The sequence below is a fragment of the Scyliorhinus canicula genome, chromosome 13 (genome assembly GCF_902713615.1).
Source record: "Scyliorhinus canicula chromosome 13, sScyCan1.1, whole genome shotgun sequence".
In the NCBI taxonomy this organism is placed as follows: domain Eukaryota; kingdom Metazoa; phylum Chordata; class Chondrichthyes; order Carcharhiniformes; family Scyliorhinidae; genus Scyliorhinus; species Scyliorhinus canicula.
This window is the reverse complement of record NC_052158.1, coordinates 84,205,478-84,226,705: the sequence shown is the minus strand read 5'-3', so window position 1 is coordinate 84,226,705 and position 21,228 is coordinate 84,205,478. Positions and strand designations below refer to the sequence as shown.

The 21,228-nt window shown below is 45.9% G+C and overlaps 1 protein-coding gene and 1 long non-coding RNA gene across 2 annotated transcripts in view; one reads left to right on the top strand and one right to left on the bottom strand.

The window, feature by feature from the left end:
- Positions 1-21,228, top strand: part of clstn2a (calsyntenin 2a) — a 757,260-nt gene that overhangs the window by 575,423 nt on the left and 160,609 nt on the right. Inside the window, exons 4-6 of the mRNA XM_038815467.1 lie at positions 8,238-8,433; positions 11,369-11,577; positions 17,701-17,850. Coding sequence (XP_038671395.1) covers positions 8,238-8,433; positions 11,369-11,577; positions 17,701-17,850 — 555 coding nt within the window. The remainder of the gene's footprint in view (positions 1-8,237; positions 8,434-11,368; positions 11,578-17,700; positions 17,851-21,228) is intronic.
- Positions 18,612-21,228, bottom strand: part of LOC119975686 — a 47,245-nt gene continuing 44,628 nt past the window's right edge. The window contains exons 2-3 of the long non-coding RNA XR_005462780.1: positions 19,717-19,886; positions 18,612-18,663 (exon numbers count right to left, since the gene is read on the bottom strand). This is a non-coding gene — a long non-coding RNA (uncharacterized LOC119975686). The remainder of the gene's footprint in view (positions 18,664-19,716; positions 19,887-21,228) is intronic.

Below are 21,228 nucleotides of genomic sequence, written 5' to 3'. Positions count from 1 at the left end.
ATTTCCACCGCCAGAAAAGCGATCTGGTCACTTTGCCTCGACTGAGCAACCCCTACCTCCTGTAGCTCTGCATCCTGCTGCTTCACCACCTCATCCATCTGAGCCAGGGCCCCTCAAATCGAAGAACTTGCTATTTCAATTGCCTTGTCATGGTCTCCTGAGACCTTTCGGTGCTGTTTCTGTAGTTCCACAACTAAAATGTCAATGGTTAGGGGCCTGGTACTGTAATTGCCTCCTCCATTCTCTTCTCCACCAACACTTTTGAAGCTGTTCCTTTCTTTTTTTGTTACCTAGTTCAGTATCAATTGTGCATCCCTTACTGACACTTAAACCCTTCAGTTAAAAAAATTTGGGTCCAATTTCCTTTCCCAGCCAGGCAGGAGCTCCCACAGGTGCAACCACTTAATTACATGCAGCACCGGAAGTCCACCTCACAGTTTTTAGTGTTAAATTCCATCTGCCACTGACCTGTCCACCTGACGAACCCATCTATACCTTCTTGCAACCTAAGACCATCTTCCTCACTATTAACCACCCTGCCAATCTTCATGTCATCAGCAAACTTACTTATCATCCCCCCTAAATTCTCATCTATATTGTTTCTGTACATCACAAACAATAAGAGACCCAGCATTGACCCCTGTGGTGCGCCACTGGTCACTGGCCTCCAGACACACAAACAGCCTTCTACCACCACCTTCTCTCTCCTATCGCAAAGCCAGTTGTGGATCCAACTTGCCAAGTTACTCTGGATCCCCTGTGCTTTTACCTTCTTTACCAGTCTCCAAATGTGGGACCTTGTCAAAGGCTTTTCAAATGCAGTTGGCATGTATTTAGAAAACGTTCACCTATGAACTGGATTGGCAGCAGGATAGAGATTAGCCTTGCAGCTTTGAAGTCAGATTTTGACAAGGCTGATGAGATGTAACTCCCACCTACACTAATGACTGCAAAACCCTTGTGCAATACAAATAGCTTTTACTGCATGACTGCAAGATTTTGTCTTTGGTTCTCAACCCAAATCCTATTGGATAATCCACAGCACACAGCTGTCCTCACTAATTTGGATTCATGTTAAAAATAAAAGACGCCCTGGACCAATAGAATTGTCAACCGAATATTACATACATTTGCTACTTAGGGTACAGAAGCATGTGTTATGTCACAGGATTTGTAATCTAAGGGCCTGGGGTAATGATCTGGAGGACAAGGGTTAAAACTCCATCATGCAGTGGGAAATTTCAATGGATTAAACAAGGTTGATATGCTGGAACTGATGACCAGAAAAGTACCAGATTATTGTGAAAAAAACCCACTTGTTTTACTATTGCACTTTAGGGGAGGAAATCTTTGCATAACAGTGTGAAAGAATGTTCCTAGAATTGTAGAATCCCGACAGTGCAGAAGGAGGCCATTCAGCACATCGTGTATGCATCAGCCCTCTGAAAGAGCACCTAAGGCTTGAATTGAACCCAGGTCTCGGGCACTGTGAGGCAGCAGTGCTAACCACTGTGCCACCGTGCCGTCTTGGTGCATTGTTCTTATTATCCACAGACAGGATGTATATAGGGCGGCACGGTGGCACATTGGTTAGAACTATTGTCTCACAGCATCAGGGAGCCCAGTTCCTTTCGGACTTTGGGTAACTGTATGGAGTTTACACATTCTCCCTATGTCTTTGTGGGTTTCCTCCTGCTGCTCCGGTTTCCTCCCACAATTCAAAGATATGTAGGTTAGGTGGATTGGCCATGCTAAATTGCCCCTTAGTGTCCAAAAGGTTATATGGAGTTAAATGGCAAATTGGATCCACAACTGGCTCAGTGGTAGGAAATAGGTGGTGGTAGAAGGCTGTTTGTGTTACTGGGATACAGGGATGGGGTGAGGACGTGGGCCTAAGTAGGGTGCTCTTTTGGAGGGTCGGTGCAGACCCGATGGACCAAATGGCCTCCTTCTGCACTGCAGTGATCCTGTGATAAGGCCGAGATATTGTGCAACATGTTTGAATGTTCCTGTGGGGGAAAGTGGGAAGACTCCGCTGGTAGATTGTGTTAGGATGACTGTGGAAAAAATAGATCTCAAGACACTAAAGTTTGCTGTACTGCTGTCCTATCACTATCCATAATTCCAAACTATAGCATGCATGGAAAAGTGCATGTTGCCACAGCAACGTAGACTCTCTGAGATATTTGTAACCCAGCACCATCTATAGTTATCATGAAATTCATCCTACACTTTAGAAAAATAATGTTAATTAATGAATCTATTTACTTTTACTTCAAGTCTGATATATTGTTTACTTCAAGAACATTGGAGGATTATTCTTTGGAGACACAAACTTTGTTGAAAGCTTGTTAATATTATAGCTGACCTCCAGTGTTTCTCACAGTGTAACAAGTAATGTGCTTGCTTTTATGTCATCTGTTGCTTTAAGCAGTTTAAAAATATGGGTGATACCTCCTCTATCTTCTGTAGATGCGACAAACTGGGGAATTTATATCCGTGTTTTATAAAGTTTTAAAAACCTCTATAATCAGAATACATGTTGTCCTCCACATGAAGTTTCACAATGGAGCAGTGGTGTGTTTATGGAAGCGCCAGATGCCAGTGTTTAGAATTCAGTGCATTTGAAGTTCCTTTCACTGAAATGTTGTTTGAAATGCCATTTGAAAGCAGGTTGCATTTTTTTTAACACTAAGCAATTGGAGACTTCAGTTATAAAAGGGAAAACCACTTCACGGCAGTGTTGTCCGATGCATTAGCCACGAGCATTAAACAGCTAATTAGGAATCTGGATGTGCATAATTGCATTTTCAATTAATGAATAAGAAATGAGTAGTAAGCACTGTCATTGAAATACTATTGAGAGACTTTGGAACATGTTGAGGTTGCAGTCTTGTCTGTAAAGGTCAACATTGACGAGAAGCTCCAAGAGAGGATAAGCTGCACCAGCTCAGCTTTCTACAAACTACAGCAGTGAGTGTTTGACAAGAAACGACTTCCATAAATCAACAAATTTCTTTGTGTACAGGGTGGTTGTTGTCACCATACTCGTACTGCAGTGAAACCAGCGATACATAAGAGCACGAGAGAAAATCCATCATCAATATATTCACTGTGTCCTCCAGGTTCAATGGGAGGACTGTCAAACAAACTCGAGTGTCCTTCTTGAAGCCAGTTCCACAAGCATTCGGGCCAAATCCCAGCAAAATCAATTATGATGGACTGGATATTGTGTTTGGATGGCCAAAGCGTGTCTCCACCGTCAGGTCCTTTTTTCCCCAACTCTCAGAAAGAAAATTCTACAAAGACACTCTGAAACTCACCTTGAAGCATGGCAGCGTTGACATTAACAGGACGGCTCGGTAGCACAGGGGTTAGCTCTATTACTTCACAGCGCCAGTGTCCCAAGTTCGATTCCCGCTTGGGTCACCGTCTGTGCGGAGTCTGCACGTTCTCCCCCTGTCTGTGTGGGTTTCCTTTGGGTGCTCCAATTTCCTCCCACAAGTCCCGAAAGACTTGCTGTTAGGTGAATTGGATACTCTGAATTCTCCCTCAGTGAACCCGAACAGGCGCAGGAGTGTGGCGATTAGGGGATTTTCACAGTAATTTCATTGCAGTGTTAATGTGCACCTACTTGTGACACTAATAAAGATTATTATTATTGCTATTAATGACTGGGATGAGCTTGGCTACCAATAATCTTGATGGCAACATGTCTATCGAGCCGCATCATGCTTTGAGTCCAAATGCCTTAATGATGAGGCAGAGAGATGGCAAGAGAAGGAAAGAAAAGGAAGCAAATTCTATCTAATGGGGTATCCTGACCCATGTGCCCAAAGGTCTGTTGGTTGAGAATCGGCCCATTCTTTCAAATGAAGGCCCATGGCAGAAACGTGTGTGTTGATGTTATTCGTGAATCTGGGACAGCCGCAACAACAATCTCAACTTCTATAACTGGCATTAAACTTTTTTGCATTCATTGGCATGATGAAAAGCAGGGTGTGCGTTTTTTTGTTTATTTTTGTCTCTTTTGTTTCTTGGTTACTACTTGGATATATACTGCTTATTGGGCAAATGCCAACATGGTGTAATATGGATGAAAACTGAGAGCTCCATCAGTAATATTACTTATGGAAAGGGCTCCGAAAAAAGATCAGGATCGAACGGCTTCAAGAGCCAAGCACACAAACGAACTTTCAACAATGTCTTTACCAAAATCTGCAAAGTGTTCATTCTAATGGAGTAGAGGAAAACTCGAACGAGCTGAAATCAGCCAGTATAGCAAGCTATGAAGAAACCATCTTCTGTAACAGTGCTTGTCAAAGTGCAGGTCACGACCCTTGGGTGGGTCACAGGTGGGTGTCGGGAGGGTCGTGGGGCAATTGGTCACAGGATTCCCGATCATGGGGAAGCGCCCAACGGCCACAAATGGCAACTAAAGTGAGAATGCCAGCCACAACCACCTTTAAATTGGAACAATGCAGTCTTCCGACCAGAAGCAGGAGCACACAGTAAGTCACTCACCCAGCGTGTAGAAAGAGGTCACGCATGGTGTACTTCTGTGCTTTCCGCGTGAAATCACGGAGGAGAGATTCCTCCATTTTCTACTTGGATATGTACTGCTTATTGGGCAACAAGTGAACAAGCAAGGCAACAGAACTGTGAGGAACTGAAGATGGAGTGTTTTGTATTAAGGAAAAGAGAGCTAGAGACACAAATAGGCCAGGATCTCACAACTGAATCTGCTGGAGAGAACTGTTCAGAAGAGTCCATGACAGGACAAAGCAGTCCTAGTGTTAACTCTGTACAGATCTTCAGGGCCTCTGGTGAACCACCAATGAAGAAAAACTGAAATTGGGAAAAAGCAGTATAAAGGTGATTTCTTAAGTATGGTTGTGCTAATTTGACCAATTAAAATCAGGATGCACATGTGTGTATGTGCATTGAGAGTTTAAAACCCTCAAAATTTCAAAGGCATTTGAAGACTAAGCATGGAGAGTTCGAGGCCAGAACTTTTGATCTTTTTCAAAGGATGCAATGAGAACTTAAATCATCAGCTGAAGTCCTTAGCAGAAATGTAACATTGAATGATAAAACAAATGAGATCGTGATGACCAAGGTAAGTGAAAATTATGGATCATGAAGGTAGGCCGGCGTGATTCCTGAAAGTTGGCTGGTTGGCAAAAGTGGAAAAAAAGTTTGAAAATCACTGGGCAATAAGACCAGGAAACACCAAGACTGGTTTGACGAGAACAACCACACCATCCAAGACCTCGTCAACAAGAAGAGAAAAGATCTCCACGTCTGGCAAAACAACATCAGCAGCAAGGCAAAGAGGAGAACTCATCAAACAACAAAGGTGGAGGTACAAATAGGAACTAGGGAAATCAAGAGCCAATGGTGGACTGACAAAGCAAAGAAGCTGCACTCTTTGCTAAAAAACACGACACCCAGGACTTCTTCGATGCCACCAAGGCAGTATACAGATCCAACACGCTAGGCCTCAACCTGTGAGGAACCCTTTTGCGAGATAGAAAAAACAACAGCCTTCAATGGAGAGAACACTTCAAATAACTCCTAAACCACGATCCTAAACCGTGATACAATCATAGATGAGGGTGTGTTCCCCTAGCTCTCCGTGAAAAAGGATCTTGGACTCCCACCAAGCGTGGATGAAGTTGAAGCTGCCATAAAACACATGAAAAATGGAAAAGCCGCAGAAGTGGACGGAATTTCAATGGAGATTTTCAAACTTGGAGGGAAGAGGACACTTGTCAACTCCGTCAGCTGTTCCTGAAAATCTGGGACAGGGAAGAATTCCCAGCCAACCTTAGGGATGCGATCATCACTACCATCTTCAAGAAATTAGATAAAATGGACTGTGGGAGCTAACGAGGAATCTCTCCACTCTCCACCTCCGTGAAGATCATCACTTGAATTCTTCCTGGCCGGCTTCACCGAGTCTTTGAAGAAATCCTCCTGAAAAGCCAGTTCGGCTTCCGACCAAACCATGATTTTCACAGGTCGACAACTTTATGAATTGCCAGTAGCAAGATCACCTTGGCTTTTGTCGATCCGATCAAAGCTTTTGACTCAGTCAGTTGGGAAGAGCTGTGGAAGACCCTGTCAAAGGCCGACTGTCCAGAGAAATTTATCAACAACATCCGGCTCCTCCATGACAAGATGTCGCAACAGTCCTCACTGATGGAAATAATACAGAAACCTTTGAGTTCAGGGCAGGGTTCAAGCAGGGATGTGCCATCGCCATCACTCTTTTCTCCATCTTCATTGCCACCATCCTTCACCTTGTGAAGAACAAGCTTCTCAGTGGAATGGACATTGTCTACAGGATGAATCGAAAACTTTTCAACCGATTGAAATCGAAGAAGAAACCGACACAGATTATGCGGATGGCAATGCCATTTAGGCTCTCTCAGAAGAATATCCAAGCCATGCATGATGCCTTTGTGGAAACACACTGAAGAATTGGTCTCAACCTCAACCTCAAGAAGACTCAAATCCTTTGCCAACCTGCCCCAGGGCAAGATCTGGTCTCTCCCTCCATCAAGGTCAATTGAGAAACCCGACCAAATGTGGAACATTTCCCTACCTGGGAGCCACTTCTCATCCAAGGCTGATATCCAACATATCCAATCCCCGAGCGCGTCCTTTGGATGCCTAAGGACAAGCGTGTTTGATGACTGCGTCATCTGTGCTGACACCAAGATCCTTGTGGACAAGGCAGTCATCTTACTAACTCTTCTATATGGCTCAGAAACCTGGACTACATACAGGCGGCATTTCAATGCCCTGAAATTAGGGGCTGGTCTTGCATGCCTTTTTTAAGTCGGCATTTTCAGCAATCATTCTAGCAAACTGAACTTTGGAGATTAATTTAGAAACTGCATTAAGATGTGGTTGATAAGTTCATGCTGGATTTCTAAACGTGAGTGGAAGAAAAAGACTGCAAAGTCTCACATTGAATAATGGTCAGCAATAAAACAAATATACACAATACGTACATATCAGTATTGTGTGTGAGAAGATTTTTTTAAACTATAATTAGTGCACATTGCTGAAATAGTGCCTAGGTAGCCAAATCTTGGCTATTCAGCAATTTCTATTGGATAACAGTGATCTTGGGGAAACAGAGCGGGTTCAATTCCCGTACTGGCTGAGATTCCTCATGAAGGCACCGCCTTCTCAAGGTTGCCCCTCGCCTGAGGTGTCGTGATCCTCAGGTTAATCCACCTCCAGGCAGGTCTCCCCCTCAAAGGTAAAATCGGCCTCTGGTCATCTGGGACTATGGTGACTTTACTTTACTTACTAGTTGCCAAGAAACTAGAAGACTGAAGCATTGGCAGCAACCCAAAGAAGAGACACAACATTGATCCTTTTGTCAGGATCTGAGTTCTGAGACAAAGCTGGAGAATCTTGGGCATTATAGAACCTTTGGCATAATATTATAGAGGTATATAAGATGGCAAAATAGAGGCAGCACGGTGGCACAGGTGTTGCTCACGGCGCCGAGGACCCGGGTTTGATCTCGGTCCCGGGTCACTGTCCATGTGGAGTTTGCTCATTCCCGCCCTGTCTGTGTGTGTTTCACCTCCACACCCCAAAAAGATGTGCAGGATAGGTGAATTGACCACGCTAAATTGCGGCTTAATTGGAAAAAAAGAATTGGGTACTCTAAATTTATTTTTTTAAATATAAGATGGCAAAAGTAATAGCTGAGGTAAAGGCAGAATGTTACTTCAAATTAAATAGTGGGAGTCAAATAGGGCAATAGGTTCAAATAGTTGAACCTAATTGTAGGAATTTGGACTCGAACATCAACTTCCGACAAAGAGCAATATGCACTTAAAATGGTCTTCCAGATGAGGAAATGAGGGAATTACCCTGGAATAATTTACAACGCAATTGGATGGAGATTTTACAATCTTTCTGGTGGATGGATTTAAATGGAAATAGCTTTCCTCATTTGTAAAAATGTTGTACTCTTATGAAACGAAAATTTCATTGATATGAGCAACTCAGCTGACAGTGTAAAATTGGTCAACCGCTCAATTTATTTTTGCCACTTCGCAACATTTACTTCTGATATGAAAAACGACCCCTGACATAAATCACAGCTCATGCTATTATTTTTTACTTCTGGCAAGTTGTCCAAATTTGTTAGTGCCTATAATATTTGTACTATGGAGTTCACACAAATATAAATTTTTTTGTTACAGGTGAGATCTGTGCTTTTAAGATCCATGGGCAGGATGTGCCTTTTGAAGCTGTGGTGTTAAACAGGACATCTGGTGAAGGACTGCTTCGCGCAAAAAGCCCAATCGACTGTGAACTTCAGAAAGAGTACACATTCATCATTCAGGCATATGACTGTGGAGCCAGACCTAGTGGAACTTACTGGAAAAAATCACACAAGTGGGTAACTTGTCCCTAATATAGTTAGAATCGATTGTTCCTTGTGTAGCGTGTTGGTGCAAATACAGATTGATTTATATATAACTGTAGGAAATGGATTGGTTGCAAGCTTGGCAGATTTAAGTGTAACTATTCTTTGAAGTTTATGATCTTGCACAGGATGTTAACTCCAATAATTGTATGTGGTGAAGGAATCAGTTAGAAACTAGTCTTTTAAATTAAGCAGGTTTATTCTCACAACAGCTCAGCATAGCAATAGCCTCCCCCTGCTTCCTCACACCCAACCGTTGCAGCTGTCTCTATTTATGCTCTTGATCCAAAGCGTATTACCTCTTTTTGTGGTGCCATTTGTGGTGTATAGAATACATTGAATATTCAAGATTTTTATATCGTTGTAGAATAATATGCATAGACACTTAGTTTGGATGCACGGGTGTTTCACAGTGTATGGCTATCATTGGCTATTAAATCATCACACACAAACACACACACATACACACAGAGTTGACACCCAGCTGAATGCTACCATGAGTATCACTACTGGAATACTATGCTCAGTACCCCTCCCTCAGCTCCCTGTCCTGGCAAACATCACTCCTCCACATATCCGCCGACTTGCAATGACCCACAAAATTATAAAAATAAGTTTACAATGCCCCCCATCTGCCACTTCCAGCTGATCTATTCAGCCCACACAAGGTAAGACTACCATCAAAAAGGCAGATCGGGAAAAACTCTCCCATACAGGATGTCAACTCAAATTCTACCTGGACAAATGAATGGCAATCATTGGACATGACAAACAAGTGCCTGGTCTCAAATCCAACCCAACAGCTGTCTAGTTTCAACCTTCCAAGGAAAGAATGGTTCACCCTCAACATGTTCAGGACAGGCCACGGCGTCTGCTTGGCCAACTCGCACAGATGGAGCATTAGTGCCAGCCCCCTATGTGTCTGTGGGAGAGTGCAAACTGTGCACCACATCATAGAAGAATGTCCAATCCACAGACTCAGGTGAAAACCTATCCACACCCAACACAGTAGGACTGTAAAAAAAGGCTTTGCTTAGGGACTTTGCACTCACTAAATTAATAAAAATGGCTTAGATCGGGATTTCCAAAACTATTCCAGCCACATAATCTCTAGTGACCTCCCAAGGGATTTGGAGAACCTTAGATTCTTATCATGTCAATAATACATTTTTGCCCCTTCCCATGAATCTCCTCCCATAGTCCCCCCTCTGGTGAATGGCCCACCCTAAGTCCCCACCCATGAATCCCCTGTCCTTAAATGCACCCCAATGTTCACTTCAGCCACTCCCTGTAGAGCAGGTTCCCCATTGTTAACACTCTCTCAGTGAAGAAGTTTCTCCCAAATTCCCTATTGGAATTTTTGGTGACCATCTTTTTCTGATGGCCTCCAGCTATTCGCTTCCTTACAAGGGAACTTTAACTCCCTGTACCATTCCAAAAATGCCTTTCAGAATTTTAAAGACCTTTCTTTAGATCACCCCCTTAGGTTTCTTTTTCAAGAGAGTATATACACAGCCCTTCCGTCCATCCTTTCCTGACATGGATACCTACACACCTCTAGTATGGTCGTTGTAAACCTTCTCTGCTCCCTCTCCAGCTACCCATCATGCTTTTTCTAACATGGAGACCTGAACTGTACCTAATACTCTAAGTAAGTGTATGCTTGATAGTCAGCAAGGGTTTAGGTCTGTTAGTGCAGCATAATTTCCTTGTACGGATAGATCACAAATGCTCACTTTTAGAATAAATGTTAATAAATTTAGAGTATTCAATTTTTATTCTTTTCCAATTAAGGGGCATTTTAGCATGGCGAATCCACCTACCCTGCACATCTTTTTGGGTTGTGTGGGCGACACCCACGCAGACATGGAAAGAATGTGCAAACTCCACACGGGCAGTGACCCGGGGTGAGGATCGAACTCAGGTCCTCAGCGCCGCTGTTAACCACTGCGCCACCGTGCCACCCCAAATTCTAACCCACTTCAGTACAGGTTTGTGGGTATGGGGTACTGACGTTCTGGAGGCGCTATGAACCCAATAGTGCGTACAAGCTAACCTAATGTGCACGGTTGAAGCGGAAGTATCACTAGCTTCATGGCATACCTGTATTGAAATTCAAAGGCAACCTGTCTTGCTACAGATCTGACTTAACCTGCTGAGTGTTTACAGTATTTTCTGTTTACCCATTCCTTCACTGCTTCGAGCTCAATTCAACAGCTGCCAATACCACAGAACATAAAAGGATTTTAAAAGAAACATAAAAGCGTGTTAAAATAAATAATTCTTTGTAATTAATTGACTTTTATGAAGGATGAGGGTAATTATGGCATAAGTGCGCATGCCATCACTGATGCATCGTTACCACAGAGTTCTTTGGTGGTTTGAAATAAATCTTCAAAAGTTCAGTCAATCTTCACTTGCCAGATCTCTCGATTTTAGTTCAAGCATCTGCTGGTTTGGCTGATAGTGAAGATGTGAAAAATATTGGAACACTCACAACCCTTTGCCTTTCACAGCACGGAGGGACCCCTGCTCTATAGAGAAAATGCAACCTATACTTGCCTTCCTGACATGGGAGCTTTGTTTCAAAATGTAATCTCTAATAGTTTCCCAAAGTCCTATCCATACCAATCAGGGAAAGTTCCTAATGGCTTTTGCTTATGGTAATATCCTGTGTTTAAATATGTTTTATTATGTTCAACTATATTTCATTTCCAGGCAAGCCGACGTGTAATCACAAGTATTTCACGGACAATAAGAATTCGTTCAGAAATGCAGACCATGCCTTTTTCATTTATGCGCACACATGTACATTGTTCTGTAAAAAATATAGATTTTGAACCAGCATGTTAGTAACTTGTTAACTATTTATCGAACACTAAAAATATTCTTATCTGTTTGTAGGGCAGTGGTGCACATTCAGGTGAATGACGTCAATGAGTATGCACCAACGTTCAAAGAGACAATATACAAAGGTGCGATCACCGAAGGGAAGTTATATGACAGCATACTGCAGGTGGAGGCAGTGGATGAGGACTGCTCTCCTCAGTATAGCCAGATTTGCAATTATGGAATTGTCACACCTGACGTGCCATACGCTATTGACCGGAATGGTAAGTTCCAACTGAATGAAATATGTTACGCATTTTCTTGTTATAAATTAAGCAATTATCCTGTTGTTTTGTACCACTTTCAGAATATCTCTTTTTTCCCTCAACATTTTAAATGCACCTCCATTCCTTGCCCTAATGCCACACATCGTGAATGGATGAATGACTCTGGAAAGCTTCTGTTGAGGCTGAGCATGTACCAGGACCAGAAACATGAGTAGCCCAGGGTGACTAACTTAATGAGAGCATTGTTCCACTCTCTGTGATGGACCCTGAACTGGCGCGCTGAAAACTGCAAACCTGATCCTGTTTGTTTCCATTTTGCACCATACCCCCATGTTGGCTCTTTATTCCACCTTCCACAATGTCGCCTTTGTCCCAAATTAGTTCTTTGGTACAATTTACCAATTAAAACATACATTCCAAGGGCTTTTCAAAACTGTTATCTTGAATTTTTTAAGTATTGCAATGTGGGTGAGGAGGTTGATAGCGTGTTGAGTAAGAAGATATACAAAAGGTAAAGGGAGTGGAAACTTAACATCCCATGGAAAGATATAATAATAACAATAATAATCGCATATTGTCACAAGTAGGCTTCAATGAAGTTACTGCGAAAAGCCCCGTGATATGTAAAAGCATGTGGAAATGTGGGCTAATGTGCATGGAAGAAAATAAATAGGGGGAAACAGAAGAGAGCATCTTCAAAGCATGGGGAAGATGCAAGAGCACCTTTAAGTATTGAGGTGTAGGAGGGTCAGTTAAATTTAACAATTATGAAAAACTGTAAGCAACATCCTCATTAATTTTTAACACATCCACTAAGTAATTTATCTGTAATCTTGTGATTATTTTCATGCTTCTTCGCTTTCCTCATGTGAGCGAGTGAGTCTGTGTGTGTGAGCGAGTGAGTCTGTGTGTGTGAGCGAGTGAGTCTGTATGTGTGAGCGAGTGTGTCTGTGTGTGTGAGCGAGTGAGTTTGTGCGTGTGAGCGAGTGAGTCTGTGTGTGAGCGAGTGAGTCTGTGTGTGTGAGCGAGTGAGTCTGTGTGTGTGAGCGAGTGAGTCTGTGTGTGTGAGCGAGTGAGTCTGTGCGTGTGAGCGAGTGAGTCTGTGTGTGTGAGCGAGTGAGTCTGTGCGTGTAAGCGAGTGAGTCTGTGTGTGTGAACGAGTGTGTCTGTGCGTGTGAGCGAGTGAGTCTGTACGTGTGAGCGAGTGAGTCTGTGTGTGTGAGCGAGTGAGTCTGTGTGTGTGAGCGAGTGAGTCTGTGCGTGTGAGCGAGTGAGTCTGTGTGTGTGAGCGAGTGTGTGTGTGTGTGTGAGCGAGTGTGTCTGTGTGTGTGAGCAAGTGAGTCTGTGTTGTGAGCGAGTGAGTGTGTTGTGAACGAGTGAGTCTGTGTGTGTGAGCGAGTGAGTCTGTGCGTGTGAGCGAGTGAGTCTGTGCGTGTGAGCGAGTGAGTCTGTGTGTGAGCGAGTGAGTCTGTGTGTGAGCAAGTGAGCCTGTGCGTGTGAGCGAGTGAGTCTGTGCGTGTGAGCGAGTGTGTCTCTGCGTGTGAGCGAGTGTGTCTGTGTGTGTGAGCGAGTGAGTCTGTGTGTGTGAGCGAGTGAGTCTGTGTGTGTGGGCGAGTGTGTCTGTGTATGTGAGCGAGTGTGTCTGTGTGTGTGAGCGAGTGTGTCTGTGTGTGTGAGCGAGTGAGTCTGTGTGTGAGCGAGTGAGTCTGTGTGTGAGCGAGTGAGTCTGTGTGTGTGAGCGAGTGAGTCTGTGCGTGTGAGCGAGTGAGTCTGTGTGTGTGAGCGAGTGAGTCTGTGTGTGAGCGAGTGAGTCTGTGTGAGCGAGTGAGTCTGTGCATGTGAGCGAGTGAGTCTGTGTGTGTGAGTGAGTATGTCTGTGCATGTGAGCGAGTGAGTCCGTGTGTGTGAGTGAGTGTGTCTGTGCATGTGAGCGAGTGAGTCCGTGTGTGTGAGTGAGTGTGTCTGTGCGTGTGAGCGAGTGAGTCTGCGTTGTGATCCAGTGAGTCTGTGTGTGTGAGCGAGTGAGTCTGTGCATGTGAGCGAGTGAGTCTGTGTGTGTGGGCGAGTGTGTCTGTGTGTGTGAGCGAGTGTGTCTGTGCATGTGAGCGAGTGAGTCCGTGTGTGTGAGCGAGTGAGCCTGTGTTGTGAGCGAGTGAGTCTGTGTGTGTGAGCGAGTGAGTCTGTGCGTGTGAGCGAGTGAGTCCGTGTGTGTGAGTGAGTGTGTCTGTGCGTGTGAGCGAGTGAGTCTGCGTTGTGATCCAGTGAGTCTGTGTGTGTGAGCAAGTGAGTCTGTGCGTGTGAGCGAGTGAGTCTGTGCGTGTGAGCGAGTGAGTCTGTGTGTGTGAGCGAGTGTGTCTCTGCGTGTGAGCGAGTGTGTCTGTGTGTGTGAGCGAGTGAGTCTGTGTGTGTGAGCGAGTGAGTCTGTGTGTGTGGGCGAGTGTGTCTGTGTATGTGAGCGAGTGTGTCTGTGTGTGTGAGCGAGTGTGTCTGTGTGTGTGAGCGAGTGAGTCTGTGTGTGAGCGAGTGACTCTGTGTGTGAGCGAGTGAGTCTGTGTGTGTGAGCGAGTGAGTCTGTGCGTGTGAGCGAGTGAGTCTGTGTGTGTGAGCGAGTGAGTGCAAGCAAGCGAGTGAGTGCAAGCAAGTTCAAGCGAGTGCAACTGAGCGCGAGCAGTTAGTGCGAGTGAGTGTGATCGAGTGAGTGAGTACGAGTGCAAACAAGCAAGGGCATGCGAGCGAGTGAGTGTGTGGGAGCGTGCGAGTGAGTGCATAGAAGCATTCGAGCTTGTAGGCGAGTGAGTGCGTGGAAGCAAGCGAGTGCGTGGAACCGCGCAGGTCAGTGCGTTCGAGCTTGTGCACGTGTAAATGTGTGAGTGCGAGTGTGTTAGTGAGTGGGAGTAAGCAAATGAGTGTGTTTGAGCTTGTGAGCTAACGAGTGCAAGCAAGTGAGTGCATGGGAGTGAACAAATGAATGCGAGTGTGTGAGTTCATGGGAGTGAGCAAATGAGTACGTTCTAGATTGTGAGCGAGCAAGGGAGTACGTGGGAGCGAACAAGTGAGTGCGTGGGAGTGACCAAGTGAGTGCGTGGGAATGACCAAGTGAGTGTGTGGGAGTGACCAAGTGAGTGCGTGGGAGTGACCAAGTGAGTGCGTGGGAGTGACCAAGTGAGTGTGTGGGAGTGACCAAGTGAGTGTGTGGGAGTGACCAAGTGAGTGCGTGGGAGTGACCAAGTGAGTGCGTGGGACTGAACAAGTGAGGGAGTGAACAAGTGAGTACGTGGGAGTGACCAAGTGAGTACGTGGGAGTGACCAAGTGAGTGCATGGGAGTGACCAAGTGAGTGTGTGGGAGTGAACAAGTGAGTGCGTGGGAGTGACCAAGTGAGTGTGTGGGAGTGAACAAGTGAGTGCGTGGGAGTGACCAAGTGAGTGCGTGGGAGTGAACAAGTGAGTGTGTGGGAGTGAACAAGTGAGTGCGTGGGAGTGACCAAGTGAGTGCGTGGGAGTGAACAAGTGAGTGCATGGGAGTGACCAAGTGAGTGTGTGGGAGTGAACAAGTGAGTGCGTGGGAGTGACCAAGTGAGTGTGTGGGAGTGACCAAGTGAGTGCATGGGAGTGACCAAGTGAGTGTGTGGGAGTGAACAAGTGAGTGCGTGGGAGTGACCAAGTGAGTGTGTGGGAGTGAACAAGTGAGTGCGTGGGAGTGACCAAGTGAGTGCATGGGAGTGAACAAGTGAGTGTGTGGGAGTGAACAAGTGAGTGCGTGGGAGTGACCAAGTGAGTGCGTGGGAGTGACCAAGTGAGTGCGTGGGAGTGACCAAGTGAGTGCGTGGGAGTGACCAAGTGAGTGCGTGGGAGTGACCAAGTGAGTGTGTGGGAGTGAACAAGTGAGTGCGTGGGAGTGACCAAGTGAGTGCGTGGGAGTGAACAAGTGAGTACGTGGGAGTGAACAAGTGAGTACGTGGGAGTGAACAAGTGAGTGCGTGGGAGTGACCAAGTGAGTGCGTGGGAGTGACCAAGTGAGTGCGTGGGAGTGACCAAGTGAGTGCGTGGGAGTGAACAAGTGAGGTAGTGAACAAGTGAGTACATGGGAGTGAACAAGTGAGTACGTGGGAGTGAACAAGTGAGTGCGTGGGAGTGAACAAGTGAGTGTGTGGGAGTGAACAAGTGAGTGCGTGGGAGTGACCAAGTGAGTGCGTGGGAGTGAACAAGTGAGTGCGTGGGAGTGACCAAGTGAGTGCGTGGGAGTGACCAAGTGAGTGCGTGGGAGTGACCAAGTGAGTGCGTGGGAGTGAACAAGTGAGTGCGTGGGACTGAACAAGTGAGGGAGTGAACAAGTGAGTACATGGGAGTGACCAAGTGAGTACGTGGGAGTGAGCAAGTGAGTGCGTGGGAGTGACCAAGTGAGTGTGTGGGAGTGACCAAGTGAGTGTGTGGGAGTGAACAAGTGAGTGCGTGGGAGTGACCAAGTGAGTGCGTGGGAGTGAACAAGTGAGTGCGTGGGAGTGACCAAGTGAGTGTGTGGGAGTGACCAAGTGAGTGCGTGGGAGAGAACATGTGAGTGCGTGGGAGTGACCAAGTGAGTGCGTGGGAGAGAACATGTGAGTGCATGGGAGTGACCAAGTGAGTGCGTGGGAGTGAGCAAGTGAGTGTGTGGGAGTGACCAAGTGAGTGCGTGGGAGAGAACATGTGAGTGCATGGGAGTGACCAAGTGAGTGCGTGGGAGTGAACAAGTGAGTGCGTGGGAGTGACCAAGTGAGTGCGTGGGAGTGACCAAGTGAGTACGTGGGAGTGAACAAGTGAGTACGTGGGAGTGAGCAATTGAGTACATGGGAGTGAACAAGTGAGTACATGAGAGCGAGCAAGTGAGTGCATGAAAGTGAGTAGGTTGTGGAAACGTGCAAGTGAGTGCCTCCAAGCTTGTGAGTGAGCGAGTGCATGAGAGTGAGCAAACGATTGTGAGCTTGTGTGAAGGGGTGGATTCTGTACCTCACGCCGGTGGTAGTGGAGTTCCTGAAGCGGTGGATGATCCTCAATTGGGGAGGAAACAGGATCGTTGCCAAGCGCCAACCCTTTTCAAATTGCGAGCAACAAGTGAGTGTGTGGGAGCTTGTGAATGAGCAAGTGCATGAGAGCAAGTGAGTGCGAGCGAGTGATTGCAAGTGAGTGAATGCGAGTGATTCCGTGGATACGAGCAAATGAGTGCTAGAATATGAATACGAACAATTGCGAGCGAGTTCGTTATTCTGTGGGTGTGAGCAGGAACGAGCAAATGAATGCATGCAAACTTATGAGTGAGCGCGGCATGCGAGCGAGCGAGTGCGAGCAAGCGAGTGCGAGCAGGTGATTGTCAGTGTGAGCGATTGCGAGCGAGTGAAAGTGAGCGAGTGAGTGAGTCCGTGGGTGCGAGCATGTGAGTATGTGCGAACAGGTGCATCTGCGTGAACATGTGAATGTGATCGAGCGAATGCTTGCGTGCAAGTGTGTGCAAATACGATCAAACAAATGCACGTGTCCGAGCGAGTGAGTGAGTACATGTCAGTGAGAAAGTGAGAGCGTGGGAGCAAGCAATGAGTATGGTTGAGCTTGTGACCGAGAGAGTGCGTGCGAGCAAGTGAGTATGTGTGAGCAAGTGAGTAAATGCGTGCAAGCAAGCGAGTAAATGCGTGAAGTGAGCAAGTGCATAGGAGCAAGAAAGTGAGAATGTGCAAGCATGGGAGCGAGTGAGTATGTGGGAGCAAACTAGCGAGTGCATGTGGGTGAGGTGTGAGTGAATAGAAGCGAGTGAGTTGGTGGGAGTGAATGAGTCCAACCATGTCAGGGACTGGGTATGACCGAGTGAATGCGAGCGAGTGTGGGAGTGAGTGGGAGTGAGTGTTACAGTCTGCGCTGATTTATGATTCCTTTCTTCAAAAAATGTATTAAAAGAATATGTTCAGCGTTATTAAGCTTTATGGATTGTCATTAAAAACGATGATGTTTGAGAATGATGACAGGAGCAATACATATGTTTGTTTTGGGGTTGAGCTTTGCTGGGGAGGCCAACATGTTTTGCTCATCCCAAATTGTCCTTGAGGAGGCATTTTACTGTTTTGTTCGAGCAATAATTCCATACTTTTCATCAGGCAACATTAGGAACACTGAGAAGTTGAGCTATGACAAAGAGCACCAATATAAATTCATGGTTACAGCGTATGATTGTGGCCAAAAGGAAGCTGCAGAAGATGTCTTAGTTCAAATTGAAATTAAACCAGTTTGCAAGCCCGGCTGGCAAGGTAAGGCTGTTTAATGTATTTCTGTATTACTCGCACTGCTTCAAATACTTCAGAAAATGACAATGGAAACAAAAAAATACCATGGCCTGATTGTCCCAAAAAATGACAAAAGGGCTGGATTCTGTACCTCACGCCGGTGGTAGTGGAGTTCCTGAAGCGGCGGAGGATCCAGTGTTGGGGAGAAAACAGGATCGTTGCCAAGCGCCAACCCGTTTCAAATTCTCCAGCCCCCTGCTGGCGTCGAGATCGAAGTTTGTGCCCTGTGCCAGCAGGAGGATGAAATGGGTTATTAAGAGCCATTTACATCCTATTAATGGGCCGGATTACATATTCTCCTCTGGGCCAGGTTTCACATGGGCGAGAATTGGTGCTGGCCCTGACAAGCATGTCTTTGACGTGCTCTCACGGTGGGCCAAGAGGGTAACTCTTTCAATGAGTTTGCCCCCCAAAGTCCATCAGAGAGCCACCCCCCCCCCACACACACAATGAAAGACCTGCCCACCCCATCTCCATCAGATCCCCTCCCAACACCCCCCCCCACCAGAGACTCCCAAATAAAGAGACCCCGCAGAGACCACTAAATAAAGAGACCCCTACATAAAGTGACCCCCACTCCCCAAATACCACCTAAATAAGGAGCCCCCCCCCACAGACCAGCAGAAAAGAGACCCCATTTAGGAAGCCCCCCCCAGAAGAGAGATCCCTGTCTGGAGAGCAGTCCAGACAGAGGCAGTGAAAAAGAATCACTGCTTTAAACCTTACCTGTGCAATACACCTGCTGACTCAGGGAGAGGAAGCAGCACCTGTCAATTCCTGGAAAGAGAAAGCCAGTCAGCTGGGTTTAAACCCCCTCAGATCTTTGTTCTGCAAGACATACATTCATTTTTCTTTGATATTGATTTTACTAGGGTTCCCCACATACAGCTGTCAGCATTGATCCATTCATCTGCCTTCACGGTAACTGCGAAGTGGTCAGCTGTGAAACCAACTGCAAATTTTATAAACATCAAACTTTGATTGATGGATCCTGGACACTCAAACAGAGCTATGTGCTTTCTATTCAACTCCATTCACGGTTAAGTGACTTTGAAGTAACTCTGTTTGAAATGGTCCAGGAGCTGAATTGCGCTTGTGGGTGGGGGGGTTGGGTAATTGTGTTGCGTGGGAAGAGGGCCCAGCTGTGGTGGTACCTCACTGTTGGACCACGTGCACATAATGGCAGCCCAACAGCGGGATTCTCTAGGGAATCCCTCGCAATACTCGCCATGCAACAACCCGCATGGATAAGGATTGGGAATCCCTTCCTGGGAGTGCAATCAGGTGCAATTCTGCTCCGGTGGGAGAATCCTGCCCTAAGCGTCACTTGGGTGGGTTTGGGGGGAGCGATTTGCGCCGGGTGTTTGGGTGCAATAATGACCGGTATTCACCCACACTTAGTCATTTATTCGGAGCTTGGGGAGTTTCTCACCAGTAAATTCCACACTTCTGGGGCCGGATTCTCCCCTAATCAGCGGGGTGGGCTGTACCATTGCCGAGGTGTGGCATGAACCACTCTGGCGTTGGGCCGCCCAAACTGAGGCAAGGGAAGTGTCAGCACTGTTACTGAAGTGGAAATAAGTGATCTTATCAATGGTGTGAATATGTGGTCAAGTATAACACCAAGGTTGCAATTAGCCCGGTTCAACCTCCAACAGTTGACGTAATGAAGGATTGAGTTGGAAGCCAGGGAACAGAGTTTCTGATGGAGCCAAACCCTCCCAATATCTAGTTTACTTTAAATTAGAAAATCTGAAATACATTGTTTCTTATGTATTGGATAGTTTTGTACTTTACATAGAAGACAAAAATTTGAGAACAATTCATTACCTGCTCAATTCCAATATTCACTCGAAGTTCTCTCCATAATGGCAGGTGTGGCAGCTCCAGTTTATATTGCATTCTAGCTTTCCACAGTGAATTGGATGCTGTAGTATAGTTCACTCCCCTTGCCCAGTTCCATGTAGAAACTTTAAGGTCTGTTATGTTCTCTGTTGTGGCTGCGGTAATGATGCACAGAGAACACCTAGTTCTTAGACTAGTAATATAATTTATTAACAAAGTGAGCATGTGGAAAGATAATTGAACACTCCTGGAACTACTTCTAATGCGACTGTCCCCTAGTACGACTTACTACCAACTGCCGGATCTGTAGAACCACATGGTGGATCTCTATCACCTTCTGTTGGTCGGAGTTCGTACAGATAACTATATACATTAATATGTATATGCATGTCACCAGAGTTATTTCTTTAAAATGTATTGAGTGAATTCTTGTAGCTATTTTAAACTTTTGCAGTTTATGAATGGTTTATGTTGGGTTATTGGGGAATCAGATAAGCAGGGCAATGTTAAAACATCACATTGTAATCAGTGTGAAGGTAGATTTCCTGTGCGTATTCATCATAAAAATGAGTTAGCAATTCTGTTGCACAGTCACACTTCAAAGGAAATATTTGCACTTCAAATGAACAACCCCAATATTTTCTAACACAAATTAGAATTGATATTCACTGTCCATTGAAGTATTATCGAATTTATTTTTAATTTCTTATGGATCAGCCTTACTTCTTCAGTACTGCCTTAGCGGCCATTTTGAGCACGATCCAGCGGCCTTGTTGCGCACGACTTGATGTTGGGATGAGGCCGTTGAATCACGTGATAGGATGCTCGAAAATGTCTCAAAATCTAACGGAATCTCATGAGGTGTCGTGATCTGGATCTCGCCCTTATTGGGCATGACCCAGATCAGCATATTTAAATAAAGTGTATAAATACACATTCGCGGCCTTCTCCCAGCATCCAGTATGCCTGGGAGACCTCGGCAAGGCACCTTTGCGTGGACCAGTCGCAAAGGCACCTGGGGGGATCGCCCAGGCCATTGGAAACCCCGGGTGGCACCTTGGCACTCCTCCTGGCATTACAATACCTTGGCACTGCCAGCCTGGCACCATGGGTGCCAAGTTGGCAATGTCAGGGATTGGGCCTGGGTGGACGAAACAGGTAGAGGGGAAGTGAGGGGTGTTTCCCGGGGGCCTATTTATGGTTGGGGGAGGGACAAAAACGAGGAGGCCTGATGGGGAGGGGGGAAAAGAGAGATTAGTCGAGCCAGCAAAATGGTGCATCAATCTGCAAAGAGCCTGAGAACGCCAGCAGGAAATTGCTCTGAGTGCTGCCTCGGTGGAGAGAAACTCCCTGAGGCCAAAATAAACGGCAAAGTGCCGTAGAATAGCCAGATGTTTCTCGGCGCTGCAGCTAAACGTGCCCAAAACCGGACATAGGAGTTTTTCGGTGATTCGGGCATTTTGTCCTATTTAAAAACCCAGCCTTAGCTTTCCAATT